General features: G+C 36.2%; 2 protein-coding genes and 1 pseudogene across 3 annotated transcripts in view; 1 reads left to right on the top strand and 2 right to left on the bottom strand.

Moving 5' to 3' along the window:
- LOC117028740 (uncharacterized) overlaps nt 1–680 on the bottom strand; it is a 36,784-nt pseudogene extending 36,104 nt beyond the window's left edge.
- On the top strand, nt 66–21,031 carry USP44 (ubiquitin specific peptidase 44). The gene is made up of 6 exons (XM_033116742.1): nt 66–154; nt 8,614–10,106; nt 12,968–13,163; nt 15,232–15,340; nt 18,803–19,008; nt 20,439–21,031. Exons 2-6 carry the CDS (start codon nt 8,679–8,681, stop codon nt 20,630–20,632), a joined length of 2,133 nt encoding a protein of 710 aa, XP_032972633.1. The 5' UTR covers nt 66–154; nt 8,614–8,678; the 3' UTR covers nt 20,633–21,031.
- A 3,130-nt stretch (nt 21,032–24,161) lies between these two features.
- Nucleotides 24,162–27,321, bottom strand: part of METAP2 (methionyl aminopeptidase 2) — a 29,612-nt gene continuing 26,452 nt past the window's right edge. For both annotated transcript variants that reach the window (XM_033116744.1, XM_033116743.1), the window contains exons 9-11: nt 26,124–26,227; nt 25,500–25,615; nt 24,162–24,840 (exon numbers count right to left, since the gene is read on the bottom strand). In XM_033116744.1, coding sequence (XP_032972635.1) covers nt 24,588–24,840; nt 25,500–25,615; nt 26,124–26,227 — 473 coding nt within the window. In that variant the 3' untranslated portion in view covers nt 24,162–24,587. The remainder of the gene's footprint in view (nt 24,841–25,499; nt 25,616–26,123; nt 26,228–27,321) is intronic.

Consider the following 27,321-nt stretch of genomic DNA (forward strand, 5'->3'; position numbering starts at 1 on the left):
GACACCCGCATCTGAAGGCGAGGGGGCGGGCCGGCTGCCGCGTCACCTCTGACGTAGCGGCCTGAGTCGGCCGCAGCCGCTGCCGAACCGGGGGGTGGTGTGGCGATGGGTGTCCCGGGGGCGAGCGCTAAGATGGCCGCTGCGGCTCTGGCTGGTGAGTGTGCATGAGGGGGCGCGCGCGGCGGAGGCGCCCTGCGGGAGTGGAGCTCCGACGGGGGCCCTCGGGGCCGGCATGCACCTGGCAGTGTTTTCCAGCCGCGCAGCTTGCAGGGCAGGGGTCTGAGGGAGGGACAGGGGGCTGCAGACCCACCAAGGGGAGCGAGCCCAGGGCCACGCCGAGGAGGCGGCGGGTCCAGCGAATTTAGAAGTGGCGCCCGTAGGAAGTTTCGGTGGGTCATACGACGGGTCCTGGCCCGTGTTCTGGTGGCCGGCCACCTCATGAGAGCCCGGAGATGCTGCGAGGAGCTGCCTCCCCTGTGGCTAGAAGTACCTCGTAGCCACCCAGCGCTGGGCTGGAGGGGTACGAGTTGGGAGGAGAAGGGTCGAGAGTGGGGGACTGAGAGGATGCGGAGGGGTGATTGTGCCCTGACTCGGGCTCCGGACCGTTGAAGAGACGTGATCGAGAATCTGATGCTGGCTGGGGCGCTTGCAGAGCTGGCCCTGTCGAAATAAAACCGCATCCTACTCCGGGTTGAGTGCCGACAAAAATGATGCTCTAAGTCCGTGGGATGTTTTGGAAGGGCGGTTCTAGTCCTCCGTTTGGAGGGAATGTCTTGCCTTCCCTCTTTCGTTCGGGTCCCAGTGCTGCCAGCACCTGCTGACACTTAGAGATACTTAGGATTTTTGAATATCAGCTTCCTAAACCTTTCCCGCTGGTCTTTGGGGAAGGAATGCTAATAGGCTAAAGTCATTGGGCGGCGAGTGGGGGTGGGCATAAGAAACCTGTCAGCGGGAGAAGTGAAAAAGAAAAGCGATCGCTCAAGTTTAAGACACGGTAGGATCCGCCTCCATCCCCACCCCTAAAAAGAAAGTGAAACGAGGTAATTGTTTTAACTGCAAATTGGAGCTGTTGTAAATTCTGCTAAGTGGATAATTTGCAGTTTTAATTCTGCAAGTAAAAATACAATTTAGCGTTTTGGTAAAATCCCTTTATCCTCAAGCCTCCCCCTTACTCCCCACTTTTAAACCTTAATTGTCATATCTTGCAAGTAACAGGGTTGTGAAATTAGCATGGAAATACGACTTTTCGAGGTCTGCACTTGAATTCCTTATTATCTGTTAAATAGCTGCCTGTGGCGTAGTAACACTGGGCCTGGAATTCCATTTTGAGATGTCCTTAAAACCAGCATTCGGTGTAAACAAGGAAAAATAATTGGCTGTTCACTGTGATCAAATTCGGAAAGCCAAGCGTGAGTTATGAACATGGTTATAGAATGTTTAATAATCAATGAGATTCAGTTGTCCTGAAAGAGATGAAAACTTTGTATTTTGGCACCCTGATCTTTTTGTTCTTAATGTAGCACTTCGGAGTTTGAAAGAGATTTCAAAACATTTGGCTCATGTAGCTTCTCTCCCCCACCACTTTGATTTCTCCAGCTTTTTCTGTACTAAGTCATTATTAATATTGCACTGGATGGCAGATTTTTCAATCCAGTATTTATCATTGTAGATTATTCCATGTTACAATTTAGAAATATTCTGATACTGAACAAATAGTTCAATGCATGCATCATAGAAAGTTGAAATGTTTTGGCTGTTTTGATGGTGCATTTTTTTCATCCAAAATAATAATTGTCGCAGATTTTTTTAAACAAGTGACAGATGAATCCGTGTTTAGCATAAATGCAGTGATACTCTTTTTGGAATATTTAAACTGGAAAATCTGTTGAAGATTTGGGTTAAATATTTGAAATATGTTGTTCCTACCTAATTGTCTTTATCAACTTTTTCACAGAATTTTCTTCTTGTACTACAAAAGGAAAGGAATAAGCTTTCATATATATACCCTCTGCCAAACTTTCCTCTACACACTTAAGTAAGAGTCAAGAGAATTTTCTGCTCATAGTGTTGTTTTTTGGTTAAAGTCTGATTGTAATTTATTTGTATCCCTAGCACCTGACTAACTGCTCGACCTGGAGGAAAACCCTTGTCAATGTTTGTTGAATTGGGTTTTTGAATGGTACAGAGAAAGCACATTTTGGCTGCTTGGTAGCAGAAAAACGAGCTTTGAAGTTTTTCTCCTTCATACAATGTTAGGCAGAATGTGGTTTCCAGATTCTAATGGAGTTGTCTGGTTGAGGGAGATTAAAGAGGGGCTGGGGCCACTGGTTTAGGAGTGTAATCGGGATGAGAAATGTGTGCCCAATCATTCTCTGGATTCAATAATTGGGGACAGTTTTGCCATTAGTCCCAGCCTAAATAGGTGACAAATAACTGAAATACAGGAGGATTCTACAAATACTGGCTTTTTGACAAAGAGTAAGATAATTGTAAGAAATACAATTGATTTTTCACAGCACTTTCAGACGTTATACAAACTTTATTATGAAGGCCAAGTCATGGGTGTATTAGAATGATAGAGGGTCTAGGCGTTTTACACATATAAAATATTTTAACTCAATTTACCAGACCCATAATAGGACGTTCGATTTCTGTGTAAATGTTTTTCCCATTGTTACGAAGTTATCTGCAGTAGCTTGATGTGTAAGTATGATGGTGTGACGCTAATAATAAATATTGTCCATGAATGAAATATAAGTAGTGATGGGTGAGGAATTCAAATAATCTGGTGGCAGAACTTGTTTTCCAGGGGCTTTTTCTTAGAACCTCATCAACTAGATTCAATCTGTGCTTCAGGAGAGGCATGTTAGAGAGATGAAGAAGGCCTAAGGAAAAAGGGTATCCTTTATGGTTTAATGAGGAGTTTCAAGGGAGATCAGGGTAATTATAGAGTCTGGATCTCTGGAGGAAGAAAGAATAACTATGGCCTTTCTAGAGATAAAGGAAAGGAAATACATCATGATTGACAAGGAGGGGTACCAAAGCACATAATAGGCATAATAGCACACCTAAGAGGGAGCAGGGAGAGTTTGAGAGCCTATTGTGTTCATTCGTTCAACAATTTGTTCATTCTTGAATGATAATACAGTATCTTTAATAAGAGAATATTAGAAAAGAAATTAGTCTGTGAAGGCAAGATGTATAGGTATGCTGAGTTTGTAGTGTGTCTGAGATGGCTCAGAAAGGGTAGGGTTAAGGATAAAGACTTGGTGGCTATCTAGCTCTGATTATTGAACTGCTGCTGGTGGGAGTTCATTATGACAAGAGGTTTGAAAAGTCATTAATATGGATCAGAGAGGTATTGTACATGCTTAAAGCCTAGATTGTATGTTGCAGTGAGTAAAAGAAAATGTCAGAAAATCTTCACTGGGTGGTAAATAAAAGCAATTTTGTGCTGTTGAACTTTAACAGGTTAAATCTTTTACCTGTAATCTCACTTGATTTTTTTTGTGCGATGTAAATCTTTGACTAAAGATACCATATCTGATTAGCTCTTCCGTTTTCCTTCTCTTCCATTCATTTTAGCTTTCTTCTTTTTTTTGTAGGGAGGGTGCAGCTCACAGTGGCCCATGCGGGGATCAAACCGGCAACCTTGGTGCCATCAGCACCACACTCTAACCAACTGAGCTAACAGGCCACCCCTTAGCTTTCTATTTAAAATTGCTTTAATGATATGCTAACTCTATATACAATAATTAACTTTCAATAAGTCCAATACAGTTATTTTAAACTTTAGAAATTTCCTGAAGGGAAATTTTTGCTCAGTTACACAGCATGAAAAGTTTGAATAGCTTGAATGGGTTTTGTTTTGTTTTTTAAATAAATTAAAATTTTTATTGTCTTTAAGCAGTGAAGAATGACAAAAAGCTTTCAAAATATTTATAAATCTGTGTGTCTTTAAAATAAAAATTAGCATATTTGGTTTAAAAAAAGTCCTTTCATAGCTAGTATTAATTTCAAGTGTGAGACATTTTTTAAATATATGAGAAAATGATAGTATAATTTTAATCTTTATATACAGATTTTATTCAAAACTTTTATATACTTTTATCTCGACTATTTTTATGTTGATATTGTATATTAGTACAGGTAATATTTTATCAGAATCTATGTGAGGGATACAAAAATGTTTTGTTATCTCTTTAAAATGAATATACTGCCCTAAATCACATATCCAGTCTGCTGGAGCCAGACTTAATCCATACATAGTTTCTCGGTATTGGATTAGCAAATGAAAAGAAGTGCCCTGAGCCGCGTAGAGGAAAATAGGAAGTGTCGAGAAAATACTCCCATCCCCCTTTCTTTTCCTCCAAGCTTTTACACGTTTGAGTGATGAGGCCCCTTTGGGGATACCCCAGTAACTGTCTCTGAGCTTTGGCTCCAAGCAGAGCAAACTGGAGATCTCTGGTGCTAGCAGCCTGGCTCTCTCCCTCCTGCTTTCCTCTCTGCCCTTCCCTTAGTCATCCATCTCCTACTGGTTTCTTTCATAAGTAGACAGGGTAGATAGGCCCCCTACTCTAAAATATTAATCTCCTGATGTCATTCCACCATTCTGGTTTTACTTCTTTGGATTTTTTTTTCATTTTTTTCCATCATTTTATTCTTTTTTGTCTTTTATTAAAGTTTATTGAGGTGACAATTGTTAGTAAAGTTACACAGATTTCAGGTGTACAATTCTGTAATATGTTATCTATATCTCGCATTGTGTGTTCACCACCCAGAGTCAGTTCTCTTTCCATCACCGTATATTAGACCCTGTTTACCTTCTTCTAGAGCCCTTCTCCCCCCTTACCCTCTGGTACTTTGGATTTTTAAAAAGATTTTTATCTTTGAGCAATCCCCTTTTAAAATGCAAATACCCCTGGGAGAGGTCAGACCTTAGTTCTCAGCTAACATCTTAATTATCAGTTGGCACCTTAGTTGGGCTTAGTACACATTTGGCTGAGAAGAAGGAACCCTTGACTAAAAATGATGAAACTATAAGGAATTATTATTAGTGTTATTTTTATTGGAAGCTAAGACATACTAAGGGCCATATTATTTAGTGCCAGGAATTGTTCTAAATGATTTGCAAATATAAATTTCTCTAATAAGTCTGTCAACAACCCTATTGGTGTTATTTTACAGATAAGAAAACTGTGGTATGTGGAGCATAAATAATTTGTCTAGGTCACATAGTAAGTATAGCCAAGTGTTAAACTCAGGCATTTGGATTACAGAGTGTGCTCTCTAACCATTTGCTGTGATACCATGCCCCTGCTACATTACATGGCAGAGATGGCATCTGATCAGCATTTCACTCTATTCACAATTTTGCATCAAATGGAATCATGCTATTCAATTATAGGGCACTTCCTGTTGAAGGTCAGGGACTTTGCCATCATCTAAATAGTTATTTTTAGTAACAAATACAATGAAATAGACAAATTCCTTGTGACCAATGGAATTTATTTGCAGAATATGGAGAAGAGAGTGAATAAGCTGGTTTGTAATTTAGCATACTCGTATACGTAACATCATTCCTACTTAAAACTTACTATACAAGTAACATGTTCATTAAAATATGGATTAATTAAAATAAAATAATCTGCAGTCCCACGACCTAGAGATAATCCCAGGATATATATACCAGGGGGCGCCAAAAAATGTATGCACATGACTTGTATTCATCTTCTGTCAGTATATTGAATTCTGATATATCATTCCGATTGAGTCATATATCGGTATATATTGAATATTACAATTTTAATACAGCTTTTTCCTTTCTTAAAATGTGCACACATTTTTTGGCACCCTATATTTATATAATGTGTGTGTGTGTATGTAATATATATATGTGTGTGTGTGTATATTTTTTTTTCCTAGGTTTTTAAAAATTTGAGCCACCTTTTCTGAATGTTGTACAAGGTGTCAACTCAACTTCTTTACAATTTTAGAATGAAATAATTTTCCTTAAGTATAAAGAAACAGCATTACCCTCTTCATCTTTTCAAGCATTTGAGTCATTATTGTCAGTGACTTGACAGAAACAATTGTTTAACTAAATTATCTGTTTTTTATAAGATCCTTTTAAAATAAAAGTAAATAGAAGAGAACCCTAGATTCTTCTCTTAATCTTCTTATTGAATCCGTTCTCTCAACCAATGTTTGTTTAGCACTGACCTACCTCTGCTACCATCTTTGCTTCAATACTTCTACAACTTTAATTTCCTTATAACATCTGGAGTAGTAGATGTTAATCACCCATCTCTTTTAATCACCCATCCCTCCTCTAGATCTGCAGTTCAGTTCCCTTTGCAACCTACATATCTGATCATGTCATCTTCCTCTGCAGAATTCTTAGTGGCTTTTTATTACCCATAGGCCCTGGAAGCAGGCTTGGGGATGATTGGGGCAGGGAATTCTACAGGTCCCAGGTACCAGTGAGTGGGTCCCAGGAACCTGGTACTAGGTACCAGTGAAACAGGAATTGGGGATATGTGCAATTTCCAGATGGTCACATACCCTTGACTCTGCTGACTCCCCATAATGGGACAGGGCCAGAGCAGAGGCCCCCTAAAGTGTCAGGTCTGGGCCCTGGTTGTCTGAGTCTAAGGGCAGAATGGGCTGCTGCTGTGTGGTGAGCAAACATTAGGTGGTAACAAGGATCCAAGCTGGGAGACCATGTAGGAGCCTTATTGTAGTACTTCAGGTTAGACTCTGTTGTAGCTTGGACCAGGGTTGTGGTAATAGAGGTAATAAATAGTCATATTCTAGATATATTTTGAAGGTAGAGTCAACCATTTTTCCTGAAGGATTGGTGTGGGGAGAGTGAAAGAGGAATCAAGAATGACTTCCAAGATTTTTAGCCTCAGTATCTGGAAAGATTTAGGATAATGGAACATATTAATCACAGATGTCTTAATTTTGCCATTAGCAACTACTGTTGAGTGTTAGGAGTGCTAATAAAATATTATATTTGACCTCAGGAAATTTTGAGGAATGAAAAGGAAAGTTAAAATGTGTGTATGAAATGTGTGCACATGTGAGTGTTGTGACTGGTCAGTGTAAGTCCATATTCAGGATACCCTATATCTACAAGTTAAGAAATGCAGGCAGGTTCAGGCTCTCCGACTGGTAGGAGATTTTACAAAAAAACAGGTGGAAAGGAACCAAAAATTAGCTTTACCTTTTCAGTTTTCTTACAGTCTTGGAGGTAGCACCTGGAGTACCATTGAAATTCATGTCTTTGCTGCCCTAAAAAAATTAAAGCATGGATCATGCTACATACAGTGTTCCAAGTGTTCTGTAAGTAGGTCCCCACCTGTGACCTGAAATTTGTGTTCAATTTATGTTAAATCAATGAAGGAAATGTTTTTGTGATCCCTTTTTAAGTTTTTAACTAGATTTTGGTTCACTATTTTTAGGACTTGTAGCAGAAGTGTTCCTGATTTCACCTGTTAAAGGAACAAGTTTCGGGGTCAAAATCACATAGGTTTTTGTTTGTTTTGTTTTATTATGTTGGCTCTGTGTGTGTGTTTATGTATGTGTATGTGTTTTTAGAATAAGCTTATAATTTCAGAAAATGTTTGGCCTGCCAGAATGTGAAAGTTCATTATATGGCAATCCACTTAATATTCTTCCTCTTTTCTCTTTATTTGCTTACACATCCTTGCACATTCCTGTGAGTCTATTCAAACAGAAAAGCATTCTCCCCTTCTGTCTTTCTATCTTCCTAAGGCAAACCGTCAAGTGTATCAAATCAGAGTATGTTATAGAATCATGAATTAAAGGTCATTATTGATTTACTAATGGAAAGCCAAATTTAAAATGGTAATTAAGAAAAAATAAAATGGTAATTAAGTGGAATATTTAATTTGAATAAATAGAAGAGAATATTAAGATTTATTCACGATAGCTACCATTTATTGAGCATTTACTATGTGTCGGATCAATACTCGTATTTTATCTCAATTCTTCTGCTTTTTGAAGTTGGTATGATTTTCCTTGTTTTATAGATGAAGTTTAGAGAAGTTAAGCTATTTGCTCAAATCAGATATATAATGATGTAGCAGAGGTAGAATTCAAACCAAAGGTTTTTTTTGCTTCAAAACCTGTGCTTTTAACTATCATTATGCTATAGTAACTCCACATAGGCCTCTCAGAATGTAGATATTATGGGAGATATATTTTGGCCTTGCCAGCCCCAACCTTAAACTGCCTTCAGACTATTGGGTAAAAAGGATGTATCTTATTCTAGTTCAGTGAAAAGTGGTCACTACCCATTATTCACCAATAGGTGGTAGCAGAAAACTTAAAACATTTTTCAAGGGAACCCCCTTCAGAAAGTAAAGTGAAGAGTATATGTTCTTTCAGAGTTAAGATGGGTGAGAGATTAGAGAAGTCTAGAGCAAGAGAAATGTGAGAACTACCTATGGTATTATGACAGGCAGCCCAGAAATTGAGAGCAGAGGGAGTAAATTTATAAAATTATTCTTGGAAAAATACCTTGTAAAAAAGAAAAATATTGGCCTTTTGTTTTTATTTTATTAAAATTGGCATTGTTCTGCTTAGTTTTCAGATATTTCAAGTGTGAACAGAGACTTTTGGATTATGTGTTTCTCAGCTAGACTAAATAAATGTTAACAATGGATAAGTGCAAACACATTGGGCAGTTGCTGCTTGCTCAAGACCATTCCATCTTCAGCCCTCAGAAATGGCATTGTGTGGACTGCAATACAACTGAGTCGATTTGGGCTTGCCTTAGCTGTTCCCATGTTGCCTGTGGAAGATATATTGAAGAACATGCACTCAAGCACTTTCAAGAAAGCAGTCATCCTGTTGCATTAGAGGTGAATGAGATGTACGTTTTTTGTTACTTTTGTGATGATTATGTTCTTAATGATAATGCGACTGGAGACCTGAAGTTACTACGAAGTACATTAAATGCAATCAAAAGTCAAAATTATCACTGCACCACTCGTAGTGGAAGGATTTTACGGTCTATGGGGATAAGTGATGATTCTTGTTTCTTACATGATGGTGCCCAATCTCTGCTTCAAAATGAAGATCAAATGTATACTGCTCTTTGGCACAGGAGAAGGATCCTAATGGGTAAAATCTTTCGAATTTGGTTTGAACAATCACCCATTGGAAGAAAAAGGCAAAAAGAACAATTTCAGGAAAAAATAGAAAAAAAAGAAGTGAAGAAAAGACAGCAAGAATTAGAGCATCGAGTTAAAGCAGAATTGGAAAGTATGCCTCCAAGAAAGAGTTTACGTTTGCAAGGTCTAGCTCAGTCCACCACCATAGAAATAGTTCCTATTCAAGAACCACTACAAACCCCAGCATCACCAGCAAAAAAAGATAATGTGGTATCTACCTCAGAAGATGTAAAATTAAAAAAATCCAGTGACTCCTCAGTTAAACGAAGATCAATAGTAACTCCTGGTGTAACAGGATTGAGAAATTTGGGAAACACTTGCTATATGAATTCTGTTCTTCAAGTGTTGAGTCATTTACTTATTTTTCGACAATGTTTCTTAAAACTTGATCTGAACCAATGGCTGGCTGTGACAGCTAGTGATAAGACAAGATCATCTTATAAGCATCTACCAGTCACAGATACAGTATATCAAATGCATGAATGCCAAGAAAAAGATACAGGCTGTGTTCGCTCTAGACATCCAAGTTTATCATCCAGAGTAAGTGGTGGAGTATCAAAGAGTAGAAAGATGGAACTTATTCAGCTAAGGGAGTCAAGTTCACAATACATTTCTCTCTGTCATGAACTGCATACTTTGTTCCAAGTCATGTGGTCTGGAAAGTGGGCCTTGGTCTCACCATTTGCCATGCTACACTCAGTGTGGAGACTCATTCCTGCTTTTCGTGGTTATGCCCAGCAAGATGCTCAGGAATTTCTTTGTGAACTTTTGGATAAAATACAACATGAACTAGAGACAACTGGCACCAGGTTACCAGCTCTTATCCCCACTTCCCAAAGGAAACTTATCAAACAGGTTCTAAATGTTGTGAATAACATTTTTCATGGACAACTTATTAGTCAGGTATGGATTTTTTAAAATAATCATTTTTATTGTGTGGGATTCATAAAGTGAAACCTAAAAAAATGCGTATTCTCTGTATATCTCGTGTATTAGAACCAGTACTGTTTTCAGGTCAAAATCACTTACAAATATGTATAAAGTCAGCTCACTTATTTACAGTTTCCTTCATAAATCATTCTAAGTAGTTTTATGTCCACAGTATCAAAGCTTTTTTGTGGGAAGAGGGAATTAAGCAACAGAGTTTCTTAGATTAAAAATACTACATTCATTCTCTGAGAGACTGAGAAGAGGAAGGTTCAATCCCATAGGGAATAGATTAGAAGATGCTGGAAATGGATTTGATGCACACCTGAGTCATTTTAGGGACCAAGGAGTAAGGTCTGAAAGCTTTAACAAGTAGGTAGGGAAATTTTAAGGTAAATAATGTGATTTTATCTAGAATAATCTTAAATGAATTATAGCTGTAAAAAATTTCCCTTGTGAAAAGGAATCATAAAACCAGAATCTTCCATCTAATTAATGATTCTCTATAATGAGTAGACTTGTTAATAGACTATTACTAGACATAAGCTTCTCTGTTTTTTCATAGCATAGAACTTTTAAAAAAATGGTTTCTAACTAAGGCAATTGGGCTAGGTCATTTTCTTCTGCATACCTGCGTGTTTCTCAGTTCAACTTTCATGGTAATGATACCACTTTTTGTTTTTATAGCATACTGTTCTAGAATGTAGTTTAAATATTTCAAACGTAATTCTTTTTGGGAATATCTGTCAAGTTTATTTCACTTAATGTTTCAGAAATGTAAAGATTCTACATGTGCCGATTAGCAGATAAGAGTTGTGCTTCTTGTGTTGCATGCAATTTTATTTTTCCACCATCTTTCTCTGTCATTTCTAACTTTTTATGCACAAGCTTAAAATAAACTATTATAAATAAAAGTAATATATATAGTCATAAAAAAACCTATACGATACAGTATATCTATGCAGAAGAAAAAAAAGTATCCTCTAACCCCACAACCCACATAAAAAACGATCAATATTTTAGTACATTCTAGTTTTTTTCTTCTGTACATTTGTGCATTTTTTTTTTGCTAATTGTGTTGTTATGTTGAATATTACCTGCTTTCTTCATTTTTTCATTTAACGTAAGGATTTTTCAGTAATTAAAATTTTTGACAATTCTTTTCATACCATTTCAATGTCCATCATATGTATATATCACAGTTTATTTAACCATTCCCCCATTGTTGACTTGGAATCTATTTCCAATTTTTCCATTATTATAATTTCATGATCAATTAACATATTTCTCCTAATGATTTCCTTAAAACAGAGTCCTAGAAGTAGAATAAATTACTTTGTGAAGGGTAGGACTTTTGATACTTAATTACATATTTCTTTCCAGAAAGTTGCCATTTTATATTTCAAATAATGTGAGAGTATGTTCTTATTTTTTCTTTTATGGATGAATTTTGAAATTAATAAAAATTATTTTGCTGGATTTTTGCTCTCGTCCCTTTAAACATGTAATAAACTCTTAGGCTTACCAATCATCTCAGGAGATTGAGATGTTAGTTGTTGAAATGGTTATTTTTGTGGTTTTTTTGGTTTTTTAATTCCAGAAACTTCTTAAAAGGACAAACCTTGGCCCTAGTGAGTCCCCAGACTAAATGCCAGGAGTATTCTTTTCTTTGTGTCAATTTTTTAAATCTAAAATCTACATTACAGCTGGCTCTTTATTTTGTTGTCTGTTCCAGAAATGTAGCTTATATGAAAGAACTTAGTAACACAGTTGAGTCTTGAACAACATAGGTTTGAACTATACAGGTCCACTTATATGGGGATTTTTTTCAATAAATACTGTAAATGTATTTTCTCTTCATTATGATTTTTCTTAATGACATTTTCTTTTCTCAAGCTTACTGTACTATAAGAATACAGTATATAACACATATAAAAAATATCTGTTAATCAACTTTATATTATCAGTAATGCTTCTGGTCAACAGTAGGCTATTAATAGTTAAGTTTTTGGGTAGTCAAAAGTTATATGCATTGTTCAAGTGTCAGCTGTATTTCATATTGTGTGGATTATTAGGTCTATAAAGCCTGTCTTCAATTATTTGCAGTGTTTGTTGACATTAAATCCTGCTGAATTCTTCACTGACGTTATTCTTTTCCTTTCCAGTTACTGTATTTCCTATGTAAATTGTTAGAGCTGCCTCATATTCTTTGTGGTTCCTATATGTTTATGAGGATTTTAATGTAGTGATGTTTGCTTTAAGTGGGAGTATGACATCATTATTTGTCATATGTGTTGTCTTTTGAAATTATCAGTTGGTAGGGCTTCAAAATCTATATAGAGTAAGATACTGTATATAAAAATACACTAATAATATTTTATGTGTATCATGGTTAAGAGGTTATAAGAATTTGGGGAGAGAATTCGTAAAAGACAAAGGAAAAAGGGCAAAGAACATCAAATCTAATTATCTAAACACATTAAATTAAATACACATAAATATCATATATACATATATACACAGACATAGTGTATATTTGATTAAATGAGCCCATAGTTTGGTATTTTACTTAAATTCAAATTTGACTAATGCCTTTGGAGGTTTTTGAATGCCTAGTAGTTAAAGCCCACCAATGCATAATGGGTTTAATGGCAGTCTTTTGGAAGGAAAATTATAATAAAAAAACTCCCTGAAAATAAAAAACAGATTATTCAGAATTCTGATAGTGCATTTTCAGAAGAAAAGCTTCTTTTTTTATTGGCAGTGACTTCTGGTGAAAGGAGTAAATGTTTTGATAGAAGGATTGTAATCTGAGAAACTAATATTTTTATTTGCAGGTTACATGTCTCGCATGTGACAACAAATCAAATACCATAGAATCTTTCTGGGACTTGTCATTGGAATTTCCAGAAAGATACCAATGCAGTGGAAAAGATACTGCTTCCCAGCCATGTCTAGTTACTGAAATGTTGGCCAAATTCACAGAAACAGAACCTTTAGAAGGAAAAATCTACGTATGTGACCAGTGTAACTGTAAGTAGAGACTATATATTCTCTTTGCTTTTCTAAGATTAGCAAAGAGAAACACAAATGAAAGGAAGCTTGAAAAAATTCCTTGAATAGCAATTATGGAAATAAACTTTCTTTGTTAGTTCATCAGATGAAACTGGGCTAGATATTTTTATTTTATAATTGGCATTTGTGAACTCTGTGTATGTTTTGCCTTATTGATGACATTAAAATTGTTTTGATCCTGTAGTCATTTGTGGAAAGGACTCATAAAATAAAAAATTTAATAGGTGAGGCAGAATAAAATAGCAAAAGGAATAGTAAAAGGAAAGCATCATATTAGTACTGAAAGAAATGGCAATAATATATGGCTGAATTCCTTCTGTGGAGATTGACTTTATAAAAACCAAGATTTATTCAGAAACCGTCTACTATCTCTTCTATGTTAGTCATTGTTCTAGTTGCTATGGATCAAGGTAAGACACTTTCAAGGTATTCACATACCTAAAGGAGGAAACAGATAATTAAGATACACTGTGATAAGCTCTCTAATAGAGGTGGACACAGACACCCAACGCTGGGGGATGAAACAGTTATTTCAATGAAAGAAAAGCATTATCCTCCAGGGGAATGGTGCATAAAAACACATTAGATCTGTTCTATCTTTATCTCTTCTACTAATGTGTACATGGCATTTTAGTGTTTATTTTCAGGTATTCTTCCTAATTTTCATATCTGAAAAAATGATTCTAGGGCTTTAGATATTAAACTTCTAAGGTGATGTAAAAGGAACATTGGATATTCCAGCATTGGAAAAATGTCACCTCAATTGGTGATTTTATGAAACAACTTATACTAGCATTGTTTTCTGAGTGCTGTCTAATATGAACTCTGTTATAAGGAGCCTAAGATTTATAAGACTAGAAAAAAAATAAACCTTTATCATATTTGTATAGTGAAGTATTTTTTTTTCTTGGATATAAATGTGAATGGTTCGAGATGCTTTATCACCAAATCTGGGAATAGAACAATATGATGAACAAATACAGAATATGGTTTTATAATATGTTTGGTGTGTGTGTCTGCTGGGTCTACCAAATGAAGGCCTGAAAGAGTTACTTTAATACCTAAAGGCAAATGCTTAAAATTATAAGTCAAGGAACTGAAATCCCTTATCTAGCTACACTTGGACCATATATTCTGGGAAATGATCCAAAGGTAGGTCCAGGACATTCAGCAGCAGCCGGATACCTGGATCTCAGGGCATAGACCTTGAAGGAAAGGCTTCTGGTGGCAAGTGGAGATGGCTTAGAGAACAGTTTCATAGTGAACTGATTTCACCTCCTACATGAGAAGCAGCTATTGCTATGGTTGGAGTCAGAGCTGGTGTACAAGTTGCAAGACGGCTCCTGGACATCAAAAGCAAACTTTGGTAGCCAATGGCCCAGCCAGAGACTGCAGGACACAATCCATGGGTGGAACTCTAGAGAAGCAGAGGGGACAACAAAAAGAATCCTAGTTCCACTCGTTTAAGATCTGGTGCTGAAATAACAAAGCGAGACACTGAAGGAGGCCTCCGATGCAGAGCTAGTAAAGGTCTGGTTTCTCAGGCTTTGGCCAGGGCTGGGGTGGGTCCCCAGGAAGCAGGGATGGGTGTTCTGGACAGGAAGGACCCATGCCCCTTGGTTAGCCTCAGTAAATGAACTGACCATGAAACTTGTAAATTGAGCATTTGGGAAGAGTATATATTAAAGTATGTTTAGGGAGAGTTTTAACTTTTCCTACTTGTCATAGCCAAATCTATTTTTAAATATTGTAGCACTGTATCATTCTATTGCCTTATTTGCAAGATTATATTAAGTCCTTTACTTAATTGTTTACACATCTGTCCACCTTGACTAGCTCCTAAGTTGTTTTGTTTTAATTGTGAGTATAAGTTTCTTGAGGGCAAGGCCATGTCTTTACCTGTAGCACAGTACAATGTCTGTAACACGGTAGATATTTAAGTGCTAATACATGTGTGAATTTAAAGTTTACTTAGCTTTACCTTGTGTCCTTAAATTTGATTCTCATTCTGTCTTTGATATCACAGCAAAGCGTAGAAGGTTTTCCACAAAACCAGTTGTACTCACAGAAGCTCAAAAACAGCTTACGATTTGCCACCTACCTCAGGTTCTCAGACTACATCTCAAACGATTCAGGTTAGTAGTAGTACTAGTAGTAATACTAGTAATTGTAGTAGTAGTAGTAACAGCAGCCTACCAACTATATACTTCTAACTTGATCATTTCTTATTTTATAGTGCTTCACGTGTGATGAATTAAATGTTAATACTATATACTTGGCTAGTAGATGACTTACATCTACTGCTGCTTTCTATTTTGCAAAAAGAAATTCTGTCATTATCTCCAGCCTTGACCATTAGGCACCATATTCAATAACTAACCTTCCGATTAGCTTCCCTTGTAGAATGCGTTGCTGATCAGCAGACCCCTCACATTTTGGCCAGTTGTGTAATATTCTCCTCCTAAGTTTCTGCTTATAGTGTTCAGCATATTTTAGGTGTAAAATTTTTAAATCTATAACTTGAGAGTATTTGACTCAATTGCTTCACCCTTGGAAAATATTTAAACAGATACAGCAGTTCAATTCAAAGCAGTTAAACAAAAAATCTAATCTTCAGAAACATATTTAGGCACGTGAATTAGTTGTCAAATCTGTTGGATCATCAAAGCATATGGTCTCATACCTTGCAATAACCATGTTAACCCGAGAGCCTGTTGTTCTCTTAAGGAATGAGAAGTTACTTTATGTGCTATGATTTGAAAACTATTGAAGACCATAGTTTAATTTTTTTTTTTAACAATTAAAGAAATATATGTTTAAAACTATTTCGAACATTACAGCAGTTAAAGCCCAAAGTAAAAGTACCTCTTACACCTCAGTCCCACTTGCCAGAGATAATCACTGTTAATTTTTATCAGTTATTTCAGTTAGGTATAGTGAGCAAATATCATGGGAGTGAGTGCTTTTAAAGGCAGATGTTGTTCAATATTATTTGGGGTGTATAAAATAGAATCCTTTTCTCAAGAAGCTTATAGTCAGGCATGCACAGAAATAATGGTGAAATAGAAATACTAAGTACCACAAACTATAAACAAATGGACTTACCTGAGACTTGGAGGAGGTACTGTATTATACCGTGTATAATGTGCATGGTTTTGCCGAAATTTGTGAGGGAAAAATAAGGATGCGCATAAACATGGGTAGTACTAATGCCGTTTCCCTGAAAGTTTGGCCAAAAAACGTGGGTGCACATTATACATGACAAAATACGGTGGTTAGCTGATGTCTAAATGTTCCCAAAGCCTCTTTAATGGCAGAGGGGGCTTTATGTCATTCATGTCTCAGTTCACATGTCATCTCTTTAGAGAGGACTCCCCTGAACATCATATTTAAAAGTAGCGCCACCCAACAACCCTCAGTATCACATTACTCTATTTTGCTGACCGGCAAAAAACCACAGTTTGCAATTAGTGCTTATTTCTCTCCCGCTTCCACTGAACCAGCTCAGTGATGAGAGGGATCTTGTCTTTTTTCATCCCTGTAACCAAGGCCCAGAACCAAGCTCTGCACACAGTAGATGCCCAAAATATCTATTAAGTGAATGAATGGGGGTGTATACAGGAGGAGCACTTTAAGCCTCAGGGAGCAATAGGAACAAAGCTACGGAGGAAGGAACAGGGAAGAGTCTACCAAAAAAAGGTTTAGTGAAAAGGCAGGAGAGACCTGCCATTGTATATAAATTCAAGTGGAACGAAAACAGGAGGGTTAGTTAGGACAGTCATACTGTATTCCAGGACCAGGTGACACAGGTCAGGGAGCATGGAGAGGTGAGAATATGTATGAGATTCAAATTGAAAGGATTTAAATTTTCTTACTTAAACTGATATCTTAATTGGCTACTTACTGTAAACTGTTGCAGAACCTCCTGTTCTTCATAATTGCTATTTAATCTGGCATTTGAAGCTCTCCTTAATATAAACCTATTTGACTCTATTCTTCTATCTTCTGCCCAAACTGCCCAAAACATTTTTGACCCTTCATGCTTTATTTCTGATTCAGAGACATAGTTTATGCTGCCTTTAACCCACCACATTTGTCTTTCTCCTTTCTCTGTATCTGTTTAAAAAGTACTATTGTATTTGCCAGTGTATAAAATATCTAGGGTGTGTAAAAGACAAAAGGAAGCATGGGATTGTGCAGGGGCACACAGGAGCTCTCTGCAGAAGCCTAAGAAATGGAATAGTTCGAACAGCGCAGAAGCTCCCCGTGTGCCTCCCAACCCTAGTCCTTTCCCCTCTCCTCGGAAGTAAATCATTATGAATTTTGGGTATAAATGTTATCTTTTGTTATTTTTAAGTATTTTAGCAGGAAAAAACTGGATATTCAACAATAGGGATGAATTTTTTCTATTTAGATGGCTTACAAGTATTTATTTAGCATAATTTTTTAAGGTTTGAATTCTGTGGGAAAGTAAAAGAGATAAAGTGAGAATGACGGACTTCTTATGTTAAGCAGGTCCCATTATTTTATGTCTTGGTCTTCCATCTTTACTGAAGTTACAGGATCTTTCATACATTTCGTGGGGAAAGATTGGGTGATGACTGCTGGTCCAGCAGATACTATAAATAATATGCAAGTCTCACCTTCAGCTCCATGCCTTTTTACATTGTACCAAGAAGCATTTTCACATTTTTTTCCTTTACACAACCTGTCTATATTCCTTTCTTCTCTCTCTGCTATTTGTTTTAAAATCATGTTTTAGTAATTTAGTACTATCATTTTCATCTTAGTCTGTCTTTTGTCTCTGCACACACCACCCTAAATGGATTATCACCTCTTGAAAGAACTACCATATATTACATTATTTCTCCCCGTAACACCAGGTCATACTATGTATCTGACAAAAAACACTGCTCGCTGTGCGTGGCTCCAGTACGGGGAAGCATGAGCACCACGTTGAGAAAATGACAGCACAGGGGCATTATTTGAGTTTTGATACTAATGGTGTTGTGCTGACTTACACCCAGGAGAGGGTCACAATTCCCGTTTTTTCCTTGTCTGAAGAGGATTGAAGTATTAGGAAAAATGAGAGGTGCCCTGTTTGGTTCTTTTTTCCCCCACACCTGGCCAAGTAAGGTCCAGCTTATGTCTCCCAAGAACAAATCTCTGGATAGCCTCTTCATGCTGTGACAAGACAATAAAGAACTAAAAACCCTTTGGTGCCTTGAATTTATGTTAGAAGGGGTCAAATGTCACAGTCATAATTTTCAAAAGTTAATATTCTTCCTATATTATCATCTAATTACAGAAGGCAAATATTTAAAACCTGACCACACCTATGTAGTAAATAAGCCTAAATTCCTCCATTTATAACCAGCTTCAGTATAGAAAATACTTTTCTATTTATAACCTTTACTTTATATATTTTATTATATATATGTATACATACCTGTATCTATATCTATATATATCTATATATATTTTCTATTCCATACTCTGAGGCCTTTTTTAAATCTTATTATGACTGTCTAAACCAGTAAGTAACATGGTTATTTTCCCTTGATTTTCTTAATAATTGTACCCTGGTTTGTCCATAGGTGGTCTGGACGTAATAATCGGGAGAAAATTGGTATTCATGTTGGCTTTGAAGAAATCTTAAACATGGAGCCCTATTGCTGCAGGGAGTCCCTGAAATCCCTCAGACCAGACTGTTTTATCTATGACTTATCTGCTGTAGTAATGCACCATGGGAAAGGATTTGGCTCAGGACACTACACTGCCTACTGCTATAACTCTGAAGGAGGTATAGATGGGAAAAAGCATTTTATCTTGGGTTGGACTTGGAAGCTGGAGTTCAGGCTTGAGTGATTTCTAAATTGGCCACTAAATCATCTGAAGCAAAGCCACCTGACCTCTTGTTTTCTTTCAAGAAAACAAGTATTGTTCATAAAAAACTGAGGGCCTGTGTAGAAAATAGGGCATTTTCTGCGGGATTGCAGTTTTGACTTCTAAGGGCTGTCAAAGGGATAGGATAATAAGGATGGTCTCATTATTTACAGGTCAGAGTGTACTGTCTTTCCTTAAAGGCACATTTGCAAGAGCAGGTCCTCTGCTTACTGGTTTCAGTTAATTTTGTTAATCATCAAAGCATCTAATGAACCAGGGGATCATAGGCATCGGGTTTAACATATAAAACTCACTTTTATTTACTGCCTCCGTGGACCCTCCATAGGTAGCAAAAATGATTGGATTTAGGGTTCACATTTTATTTCCTCTTTCCCTACCTACAGTTCAACAAAGAATGAGCGTCCTCCTCCTTCCTATTTCTCCTGGCCCCCATCACATACAAAAAAACAGAAGAGGTGTGGACAAAAGGTCAAAATAATCCAGGAAGACAATTTAAACTATCAAGAGTTAGTTGTACACTATTTGCTTTATAGTATGATAAACAGCAAAAGCAGTAACTGGTAAGATTATACCAGAAATTAAACATAGTGTCAAGTGAACTAATCAGATTCTGTAACTTCAAGTTACTTCTAGGATAAAGGTAGAGAGACAATTCCAGAGTAACATACTGCCCAAGCTACATTTCTCATTAAAAGAAGTGAATTGTCTAGATGATTATTTTCCCTTCAAACATAGCTTATCTCAACCTGACTGTCCAATGATAGATGAATGGATAAAGATGTAGTGTACACACACACACACACACACACACACACACACAGGAATGTTACACAGCCATGAAAAGAATAAATTCTTGTCATTTGTGACAACATGGATCGAGGTAGAGGCTATTATGCTAAGTGAAAGAAGTTGGAAAGAAATATTTCATTTAACATGTGGGATCTAAAAAACAAAGGAACAGACTCATAGATACAGAGAACAAATTAATGGCCCCCAGATGGGAGGGGGTTTGGGAGGATGGGTGAAAAAGGTGAAAGAGATTAAGTACAAATTCCCAATTATAATAGTAGTCAAGGGGATGTAAAGTACAGCATAGGGAATAGTCAGTGATATTGTAATACCTATCTAGTACCAGATGGGTACTAGTCAGGGTATATAAATGTCTAATTACTGTTGTACACCTGAAGCTAATACTGTATGTCAGCTATAAATAAATTTAAAACAACTCACTGAAACTAATGCCTCTAAATCCATGTTTTAATTTATACTAGAAATTTCTAAAATTCCTTTATAAACATTAAGGTGTATTTCTGTGCTTCACTCTAGGATTCTGGGTACACTGCAATGATTCCAAGCTAAGCATGTGCACTATGGATGAAGTATGCAAGGCCCAAGCTTATATCTTGTTTTATACCCAGCGAGTTACTGAGAATGGACATTCCAAACTCTTGCCTGCAGAACTATCTGGTAGCCTACATCCCAATGAAGAAGCTGATACCTCTAATGAAATCCTTAGCTGATCCAAAGACTGGGGCTTCTTGCGATTTGTATATATACTTTTTTAAAGGGCTGACATAAAATTTTGAGCTTCCTTGTTTTTATTTTTTACTTTCAGTGCACACTATGTTTATACATTTTGAATCTAACTTCAAATCTTTTTACAGGGACAAAATTAGCATCAATACATGAATTTCAATGTCAGCAGCTAACTAAACTTTTTTCAAGTAGTTGGGAGTTTTAAGCTTTTAGTGTTTACCTCAGACTGTTGTTACCTCTCTTATATTTTGATGTTTTAATTGGCTCAGATCATGAATTTGCAATCTTGGACTGAAGAAGTTCAGGTGGCATCATTTTATACATTTCTTATTTATCTTTTATAGCTATTTTGTATACAAATTCTTATTCAATTAAAAATTAGAGACACTTTCTTCACTAATAGTCTTACCAAAAAGAAAAAAGAAGAGGCATTTCTTTCAGGATATTTGCATATTGAAGTTACCTTTGTCCCCGAAAGGAAGTTAAACAACTACTTTCAAAGACAAGTATCACGGTATCATCTAAATAATCAATCAATCACACTCATGGATGTTCCTGAGACTTTGTGTTACAGAACTCGAAGACATTATTTTCATTAATGGAACTTCATTTCTTTTTCAAAAATTTAAGTTTTAATAATTGTTCTTTATTTGGCATAGTCAAACTATACAAATGAAAATGACAGCTTTATAAATAGTATGTTTAAGTGACTTCAGTACTATGGACATGAAAACAATAATGGCTGAGACTTATAATGCTGATTTGTCTAGCAGCAAACAGGTTTGTCTGATTATAATCAAGCAGTCATACCAAAAATTTGAATTTACTAAACTGTATTGTTATACAAGTACAATTTAACTTGAATGACTCCATTTTAATGTTTAACATTAGATCTTAAAGCTTGTGTACATCATTTCTTGAGATTTTTAAAGGAATAAAAATAAGTCTTGAGAAAAAAATTACATAGGGCAAAGATAACTGTTCAAAACTGGCAACTGGACAACACGCATCTAATTTTCCTAAATAACTAAAGCCTGGATTACTTCATCTTGCTGGGATTATGTGAATACTAGGAGCCTCTTAGATATTCAGACACTAGGCCCTGACATTTTAAAAAATTATCTAAACTTGAATTTTATTAAAAATGTATCCTTTGCTCTTCCCTAATAATCTTACTGGATCTCTTTAAAATCCTGCTGCTAATTTTCTCTCAGAAATAGGAGAATCCACTAAATTCTGTTAATCAGGTATGCAAGATCTCAGCTCAGTGTTAACCACTGGAAGATCATTTATCTTTTTTTTTCTTCAGTGGTTTTGTTTGCAGGTTGAAATTTTAATGAAAGATAATATCCTGTAGAATGCTGTTGTCCACTAGTGATCATCTACACCAGTGATGATCACTAGGACCTCTATTAGCAAATTTCCCTTTAATTTCAGAGAACAAGTCATCTGGGGCAGCTGATTGTGAAGTGCAATGAAAATCTATCACTGAACAGACCAATCATTTAATGCCAAAAATACAGCTTGAGTGTTAAATGGCCAAGGTTTAAAATCATTCATTTATTAAATACCTATGCAAGTTGTTACCTCAACTGTTAATGTAATTATACCTCATTAAAGATTTATGTGGTGAAGATACCAGAGTCTGGCCTTTTTTCATTTCAAGGATTACTTTATACTTAGGTGTACATTTTAGCACCTGATTTTAGTGGGATATTTTAAAAACAAACATGGAAGTTATGTTGTTTATAATGGTATAGTTGCTTGTTTCAGTACTTATTCCAATGTAATATATGAGAAAGAAACAAAATGGCTTAGCCTTTTTTAATCCCTTAAAACTAAAACCTATGGGGGAGACTGTGTGAGGTCAGGGGGGTAGATGGGAACTCTGCACTTTATGCTCAATTATGCTGCAAACCTAAATCTGATCTTAAAAAAACCCAGTCTATTAAAATAAAACTAAAACCTAGACAAGGAACAGAAATTTAGATTTCTTACTGTACTTCTCAATGCGGACTTCTACATTCCGCTCAGTTGATCTAACAAAGAACAACATGTTTTGGTTGTAAATTGATTTACTAAAGGCACTACTGTTAAACATTCCAACTAATTATTTGTTACCAATAACGTACATCATTAAAAACATGACAAAATGAGAGATACATGGCTAGTAGGTAAAACGATACAATTTTTTTCTTAAGTGACAGCTTTCCTATTTACAAGATCATATCCCTTCCAGCCATTCCAGGGGCATGCGGTGATGGATGTCATTGCTCCCAACAGTTACTTGGAAAGGGAGCTTGGAGCTCGTAATTGGTGTGAGAACACTACTGCTAAAAGGTCTTACAGAGCTCCAAAATTCTTCACTCAGGGCAATTCTAAAATTCTTGGGCTTGCAAGTCAAGATACTTTATACCTCCCACCAAAGCACATCAAAATGATACAGACCCAAAACCCCAAAAGAGTAAGCTGGAGGGCCCAAGCCCTGTAACGCGTCCAAGGCATGAATTGGTGAGCTCTGCCACTCGCACATCACAGAAAATGGAGAACTTATTCAAAGGTAGCTACTGAACATTAGCACCGTAATAAACATGGCTCATATAGCTAAACTGGATTGTTTACCCCACAAGATAACATTCATTTATAGCTCTAACGCTGAAAGCAACTTTTTAATGTATAATAAACGATCTAAATACAGAAGTCAGGTTTCTCTTCCTAAGAGAAAAACATTAAACAAAATACAAATCAGCATCCCAGAGGCAACAAATCTTATTGTGCTAAAGCATACAAATTAAGGCTTTACCTGGGTACATAACAGGTTTGAAATTATGTTGGAACATTCTCAACAAATCATTTACATAGAATTCAAGCAGTTCAAGAATTGGTAGTGGGGCTCAGTTCAATCAGTCTGCATGTTACATTCAACTTATGCACTTAGCTGCTGTAATGAGTCACTGTAACCTCACTTCCTGAAATACCACTCATGTTATAAATTCAAGCCAGTCAAGGGGCAGACTGCTAAAGAATTTGGTTCACTAATGAAAAAGTCTAATAATTCAATTTAACTTTTCTCACTAGAATAAGACCTAATCGTGGGAAGTTTTCCTGTTTCTTTTTGTGGTTTTAAATGTCCTTTTGGTTTACTGAGCAAGCTGAATACATTCCTGATAAATGTACACCACTGGACAAAGGATCTAAATGTTGAGATTTTACTAAAGTTTCAGGTTGGTATAATGTTCCTACTAAGTTGTGTTTCATAGATCTTTCCAATGTCACGGACAAAAAAAGACAAGGACTAATACGGTCCTAAAAAGAAAGGCAAAATATTCCTAAAGCTGTAAATGTATGAAGCTTCTCCCACTTGATGCATGTATAGAGCTTGTTTTAGCCACTGTCAGAAGAAAAGTTTCAGTGTAGCGGTCTACAATCCAGATGAAAGGTTCTACATTTCCCTACATTAAGTTTAGCTATTTCCTGTGTAAAATTATAACCACAGACATTAAAATGTAGCTCTCAGATCTGAAAATGTCTTTATTTTTTAGAAAATGGATTCCAGGAAGGTTAAAAAGCAAAGGTATAGGTGCAGAATTGGATGTAGTCATTCAAAGCAGTCAATTAAGAATATGGCAATATAAATACCTGAAAAGCATCTCTTAGGTGTTCAAAACAAAACGTGTATGTCATTCCTAACTAATCTCAACGTTATAGCATTTTCTAGACAGGAGAAAAACAGTTAACATTTGGAAGTCCTGAAAGCTTTTTCCTTGGTTAATTACATTACATGGCTTGCTTTTGATCAAATTCCTTCCTTTTTAAACATGGATAAAAGCATTACATAGGTCCACTGTTAAACAGACAACATGTTGCAAATTTTTCTGGTATAATGTATTCCAACAAAGCTTAGAAAATAAAAGATGTTGCGGTGGCTTTGGACTAAGTTTAATAGTCATCTCCTCTGCTGACAACTTCTTTACATGTTGGACGCAACAGTATGGTATGTTCAAACTGCGCTGTATATGATCCCTTAATGTCACATAATGGTGGGTATGGATCTACAATGCCCAAGTCACACAAATTCTTCAGAGCCATCAAGTATTTACTTTCTCCCAAGCGATCCAACCATCTGCGGCAGAAGGCAAGGGTGCCAAAGTTTTCATTGATGACATTTAACAAGTGTTTTGTTCTTGGAAGCCTAAGAGGAAAAAATACAACATTAATACTTGGCTAAAAAATGACCAAAATTCATTTCCCCCATTAAGGAAAACTGTAGCTGTGGCTTTACTTAGTAATTAAAGTTCAAAAAACTTTTGGTTGCCTCTTTCAACATTCAAAAGCCAGGATGTATAATAGCCCATACCTAATCATAGATGGCAGCTGAATAGGAAGCCAGCTGAAGGCTATCTTATGTTTGTTTATGTGTCTATGCATGTGTGAAATTCCCAGTACAGACTCATCAACAATATTATGGTGGGAATTTCCTCTTTTGTTCCTTAAGCTGAAATACCTGCACATAAAGTAGCTATAAATCTATCCTAACCACTTACCCAAAAAGATTTTTTTTTAAGTAGGTAAATAGTTAAGAACAAAAATCTAGAAATGCCAGCAAAATGATAATCTCTGAAATTATTACGATTATTAGAAACTGGACCTAAAGAAAATACTTGCCTATATCATTTTCATCTCAATTAAAATTACTAACAGGCCAGTTTCTTTGCTGTATTATACAAATCCACGGAACTTATTGTAAGGCAATAAAACTGTCTTTACCACTGTGAATATCTGTCACATCTTGAAAATACTGTTAACTGGGAAGAGTAACTCACTAGTCATATAAAAATGAGAGTCTCTCACCTTATTGGCACATGTCCAACATCAAAATTTTTCATGTAATGTGAACATTCCATATCATCATGAACAACGCCTTTCCCTGTGCTACCGAAGGTTTCAATGGCATATACTTCTCCTTCCTAAAAAATACGTTAGGGTCAAGGATAGATAAGAAACATTCAGAACTAACCAAATTATCATTATTTTAACTTCAGGCTGAGGTACTCCCTACTTCATATAAGAAACAACATGAAATATCCCGGCAGTCCTTACCCCCCTTTCCCTGCTTTATCTCTAGCACTTTTTAGTCTGTGTCCTCCTATTAGAATGTAGGCTTTAACATGGGCAGGGAATTTTATTTTGTCCACTACTACTTCCTCAGTGCCTACTCAAGAGATTAACACCTGCAAGATACTCAATAAATATTCACTAAGGGTTGAATAAACTTGACATACCCAACTTCCACAGTTGATTGAGTCCTGATCTCGCTAGACACAATTTGCACTCACATGGCCCAATTCCTGTCAAGGTGAGTATGGATGGCAAGTTCATTTTGCTCGACATACTATGTATTCAACCCTCACTAACTTTAGTTTGGAAAAAATCATCAAAATGCTTCACAAAGAGCAGTACTAATGGCATACACACCTCCATTCTTGTTGCCTCTCCTCCTTTTACAATGGGCACTGTTTTCCCAGCATGTATTCTATATGGCCCAATTGAATGTCCATTTAGATTACGGATTGGTTTCACTAGCATGATATATAGAAAAAAAACAGAAGTTATTCAGGGTCTCTAGAAGCACAAACAGATCTCTTGGCCGTTAGGTACAGAGTTCACCCATTTATTTAAAAAAAAAGATATGGCTCTACTAAATGACCTCACATTAAGTTAGTTAAAATACAAAACTGGAAAACTAGTATAAAAAGATGTTTATTACAACGTTACTGATTAAAACTAGAAGGGAGTAAGGGGAGATGGTGGAAAAAGAATAAACTATGTAATGAGGACACCACGAGGGTAATCTAAGGAGGTATTGTTAATTAATAAAAAGTCGAAATGCCATGTACTTAATGATTACAGACATGAACATTATGTATTTTTATGGTTATGAACTAAAAGGTAATGCAAAAATGAGGATTCTGTATCAAAATGATAGGATACTCAAATCTTAATTTTATTACATCAACATTTCAAATGTTAAAAAAGAAAATCTAAACAATCCTAAGGTCGTGAGATCAATGATACAAGAAACAAATTATATATTCATATAATGGAACACTACTCAACAATAAAAACAAAAAGCTAAAGATACACTGAACTGAAATAAAACCTAAAGAACAAATGAGCAAAAGGCAGCACAATTACACACATACTGTGCAATTCTATATATATGGAATACATATATATAGTTCAAAATTAAGCATAACTGTATTACTGTTTAGAAATAGATAACTGGATGGTAAAAGGCATGAAGAAAAGCAAATGCAAATACTTTAGTACTCGAGATAGTGATTTAATAGAGGAAGGCTGCTGTAATTGGGAAGGGCTTATAGGATGGGGGCTTCTGGAATGTTGGCAATATTCTATTTCTCGACGGGTGAGGTTACATAGCTTTTATAATTGTGTGGTTGAAGTCTTATGTTGTATTTTCAGTGTTTACTGTATTCCACAATGTTTAAAAAAGGTTTTAAAAAAACTAGTCCTATAGTGCTAGAATCCTCCCTACAAGCTACCTTTCTTCTAGGGCAGAATTATGTAGCAAGGTTTTTTCAAATCTGTAAAAAATGAAACAATGACAAGTATGTTACAAATTCAGGGGGTGGTACAGAAAAATAAAACTTTC

The sequence above is a fragment of the Rhinolophus ferrumequinum genome, chromosome 10, assembly GCF_004115265.2.
Source record: "Rhinolophus ferrumequinum isolate MPI-CBG mRhiFer1 chromosome 10, mRhiFer1_v1.p, whole genome shotgun sequence".
In the NCBI taxonomy this organism is placed as follows: domain Eukaryota; kingdom Metazoa; phylum Chordata; class Mammalia; order Chiroptera; family Rhinolophidae; genus Rhinolophus; species Rhinolophus ferrumequinum.

What these genes read in the sequence shown, in the direction of transcription:
- USP44 (XM_033116742.1), top strand. Translation starts at nt 8,679, where the DNA reads ATGTTAACAATGGATAAGTGCAAACACATTGGGCAGTTGCTGCTTGCT. An exon ending in ATGGACAACTTATTAGTCAG is followed by an intron (nt 10,107 to 12,967) that starts GTATGGATTTTT and finishes TTTTATTTGCAG; the next exon opens with GTTACATGTCTCGCATGTGA. An exon ending in CTACATCTCAAACGATTCAG is followed by an intron (nt 15,341 to 18,802) that starts GTTAGTAGTAGT and finishes GTTTGTCCATAG; the next exon opens with GTGGTCTGGACGTAATAATC.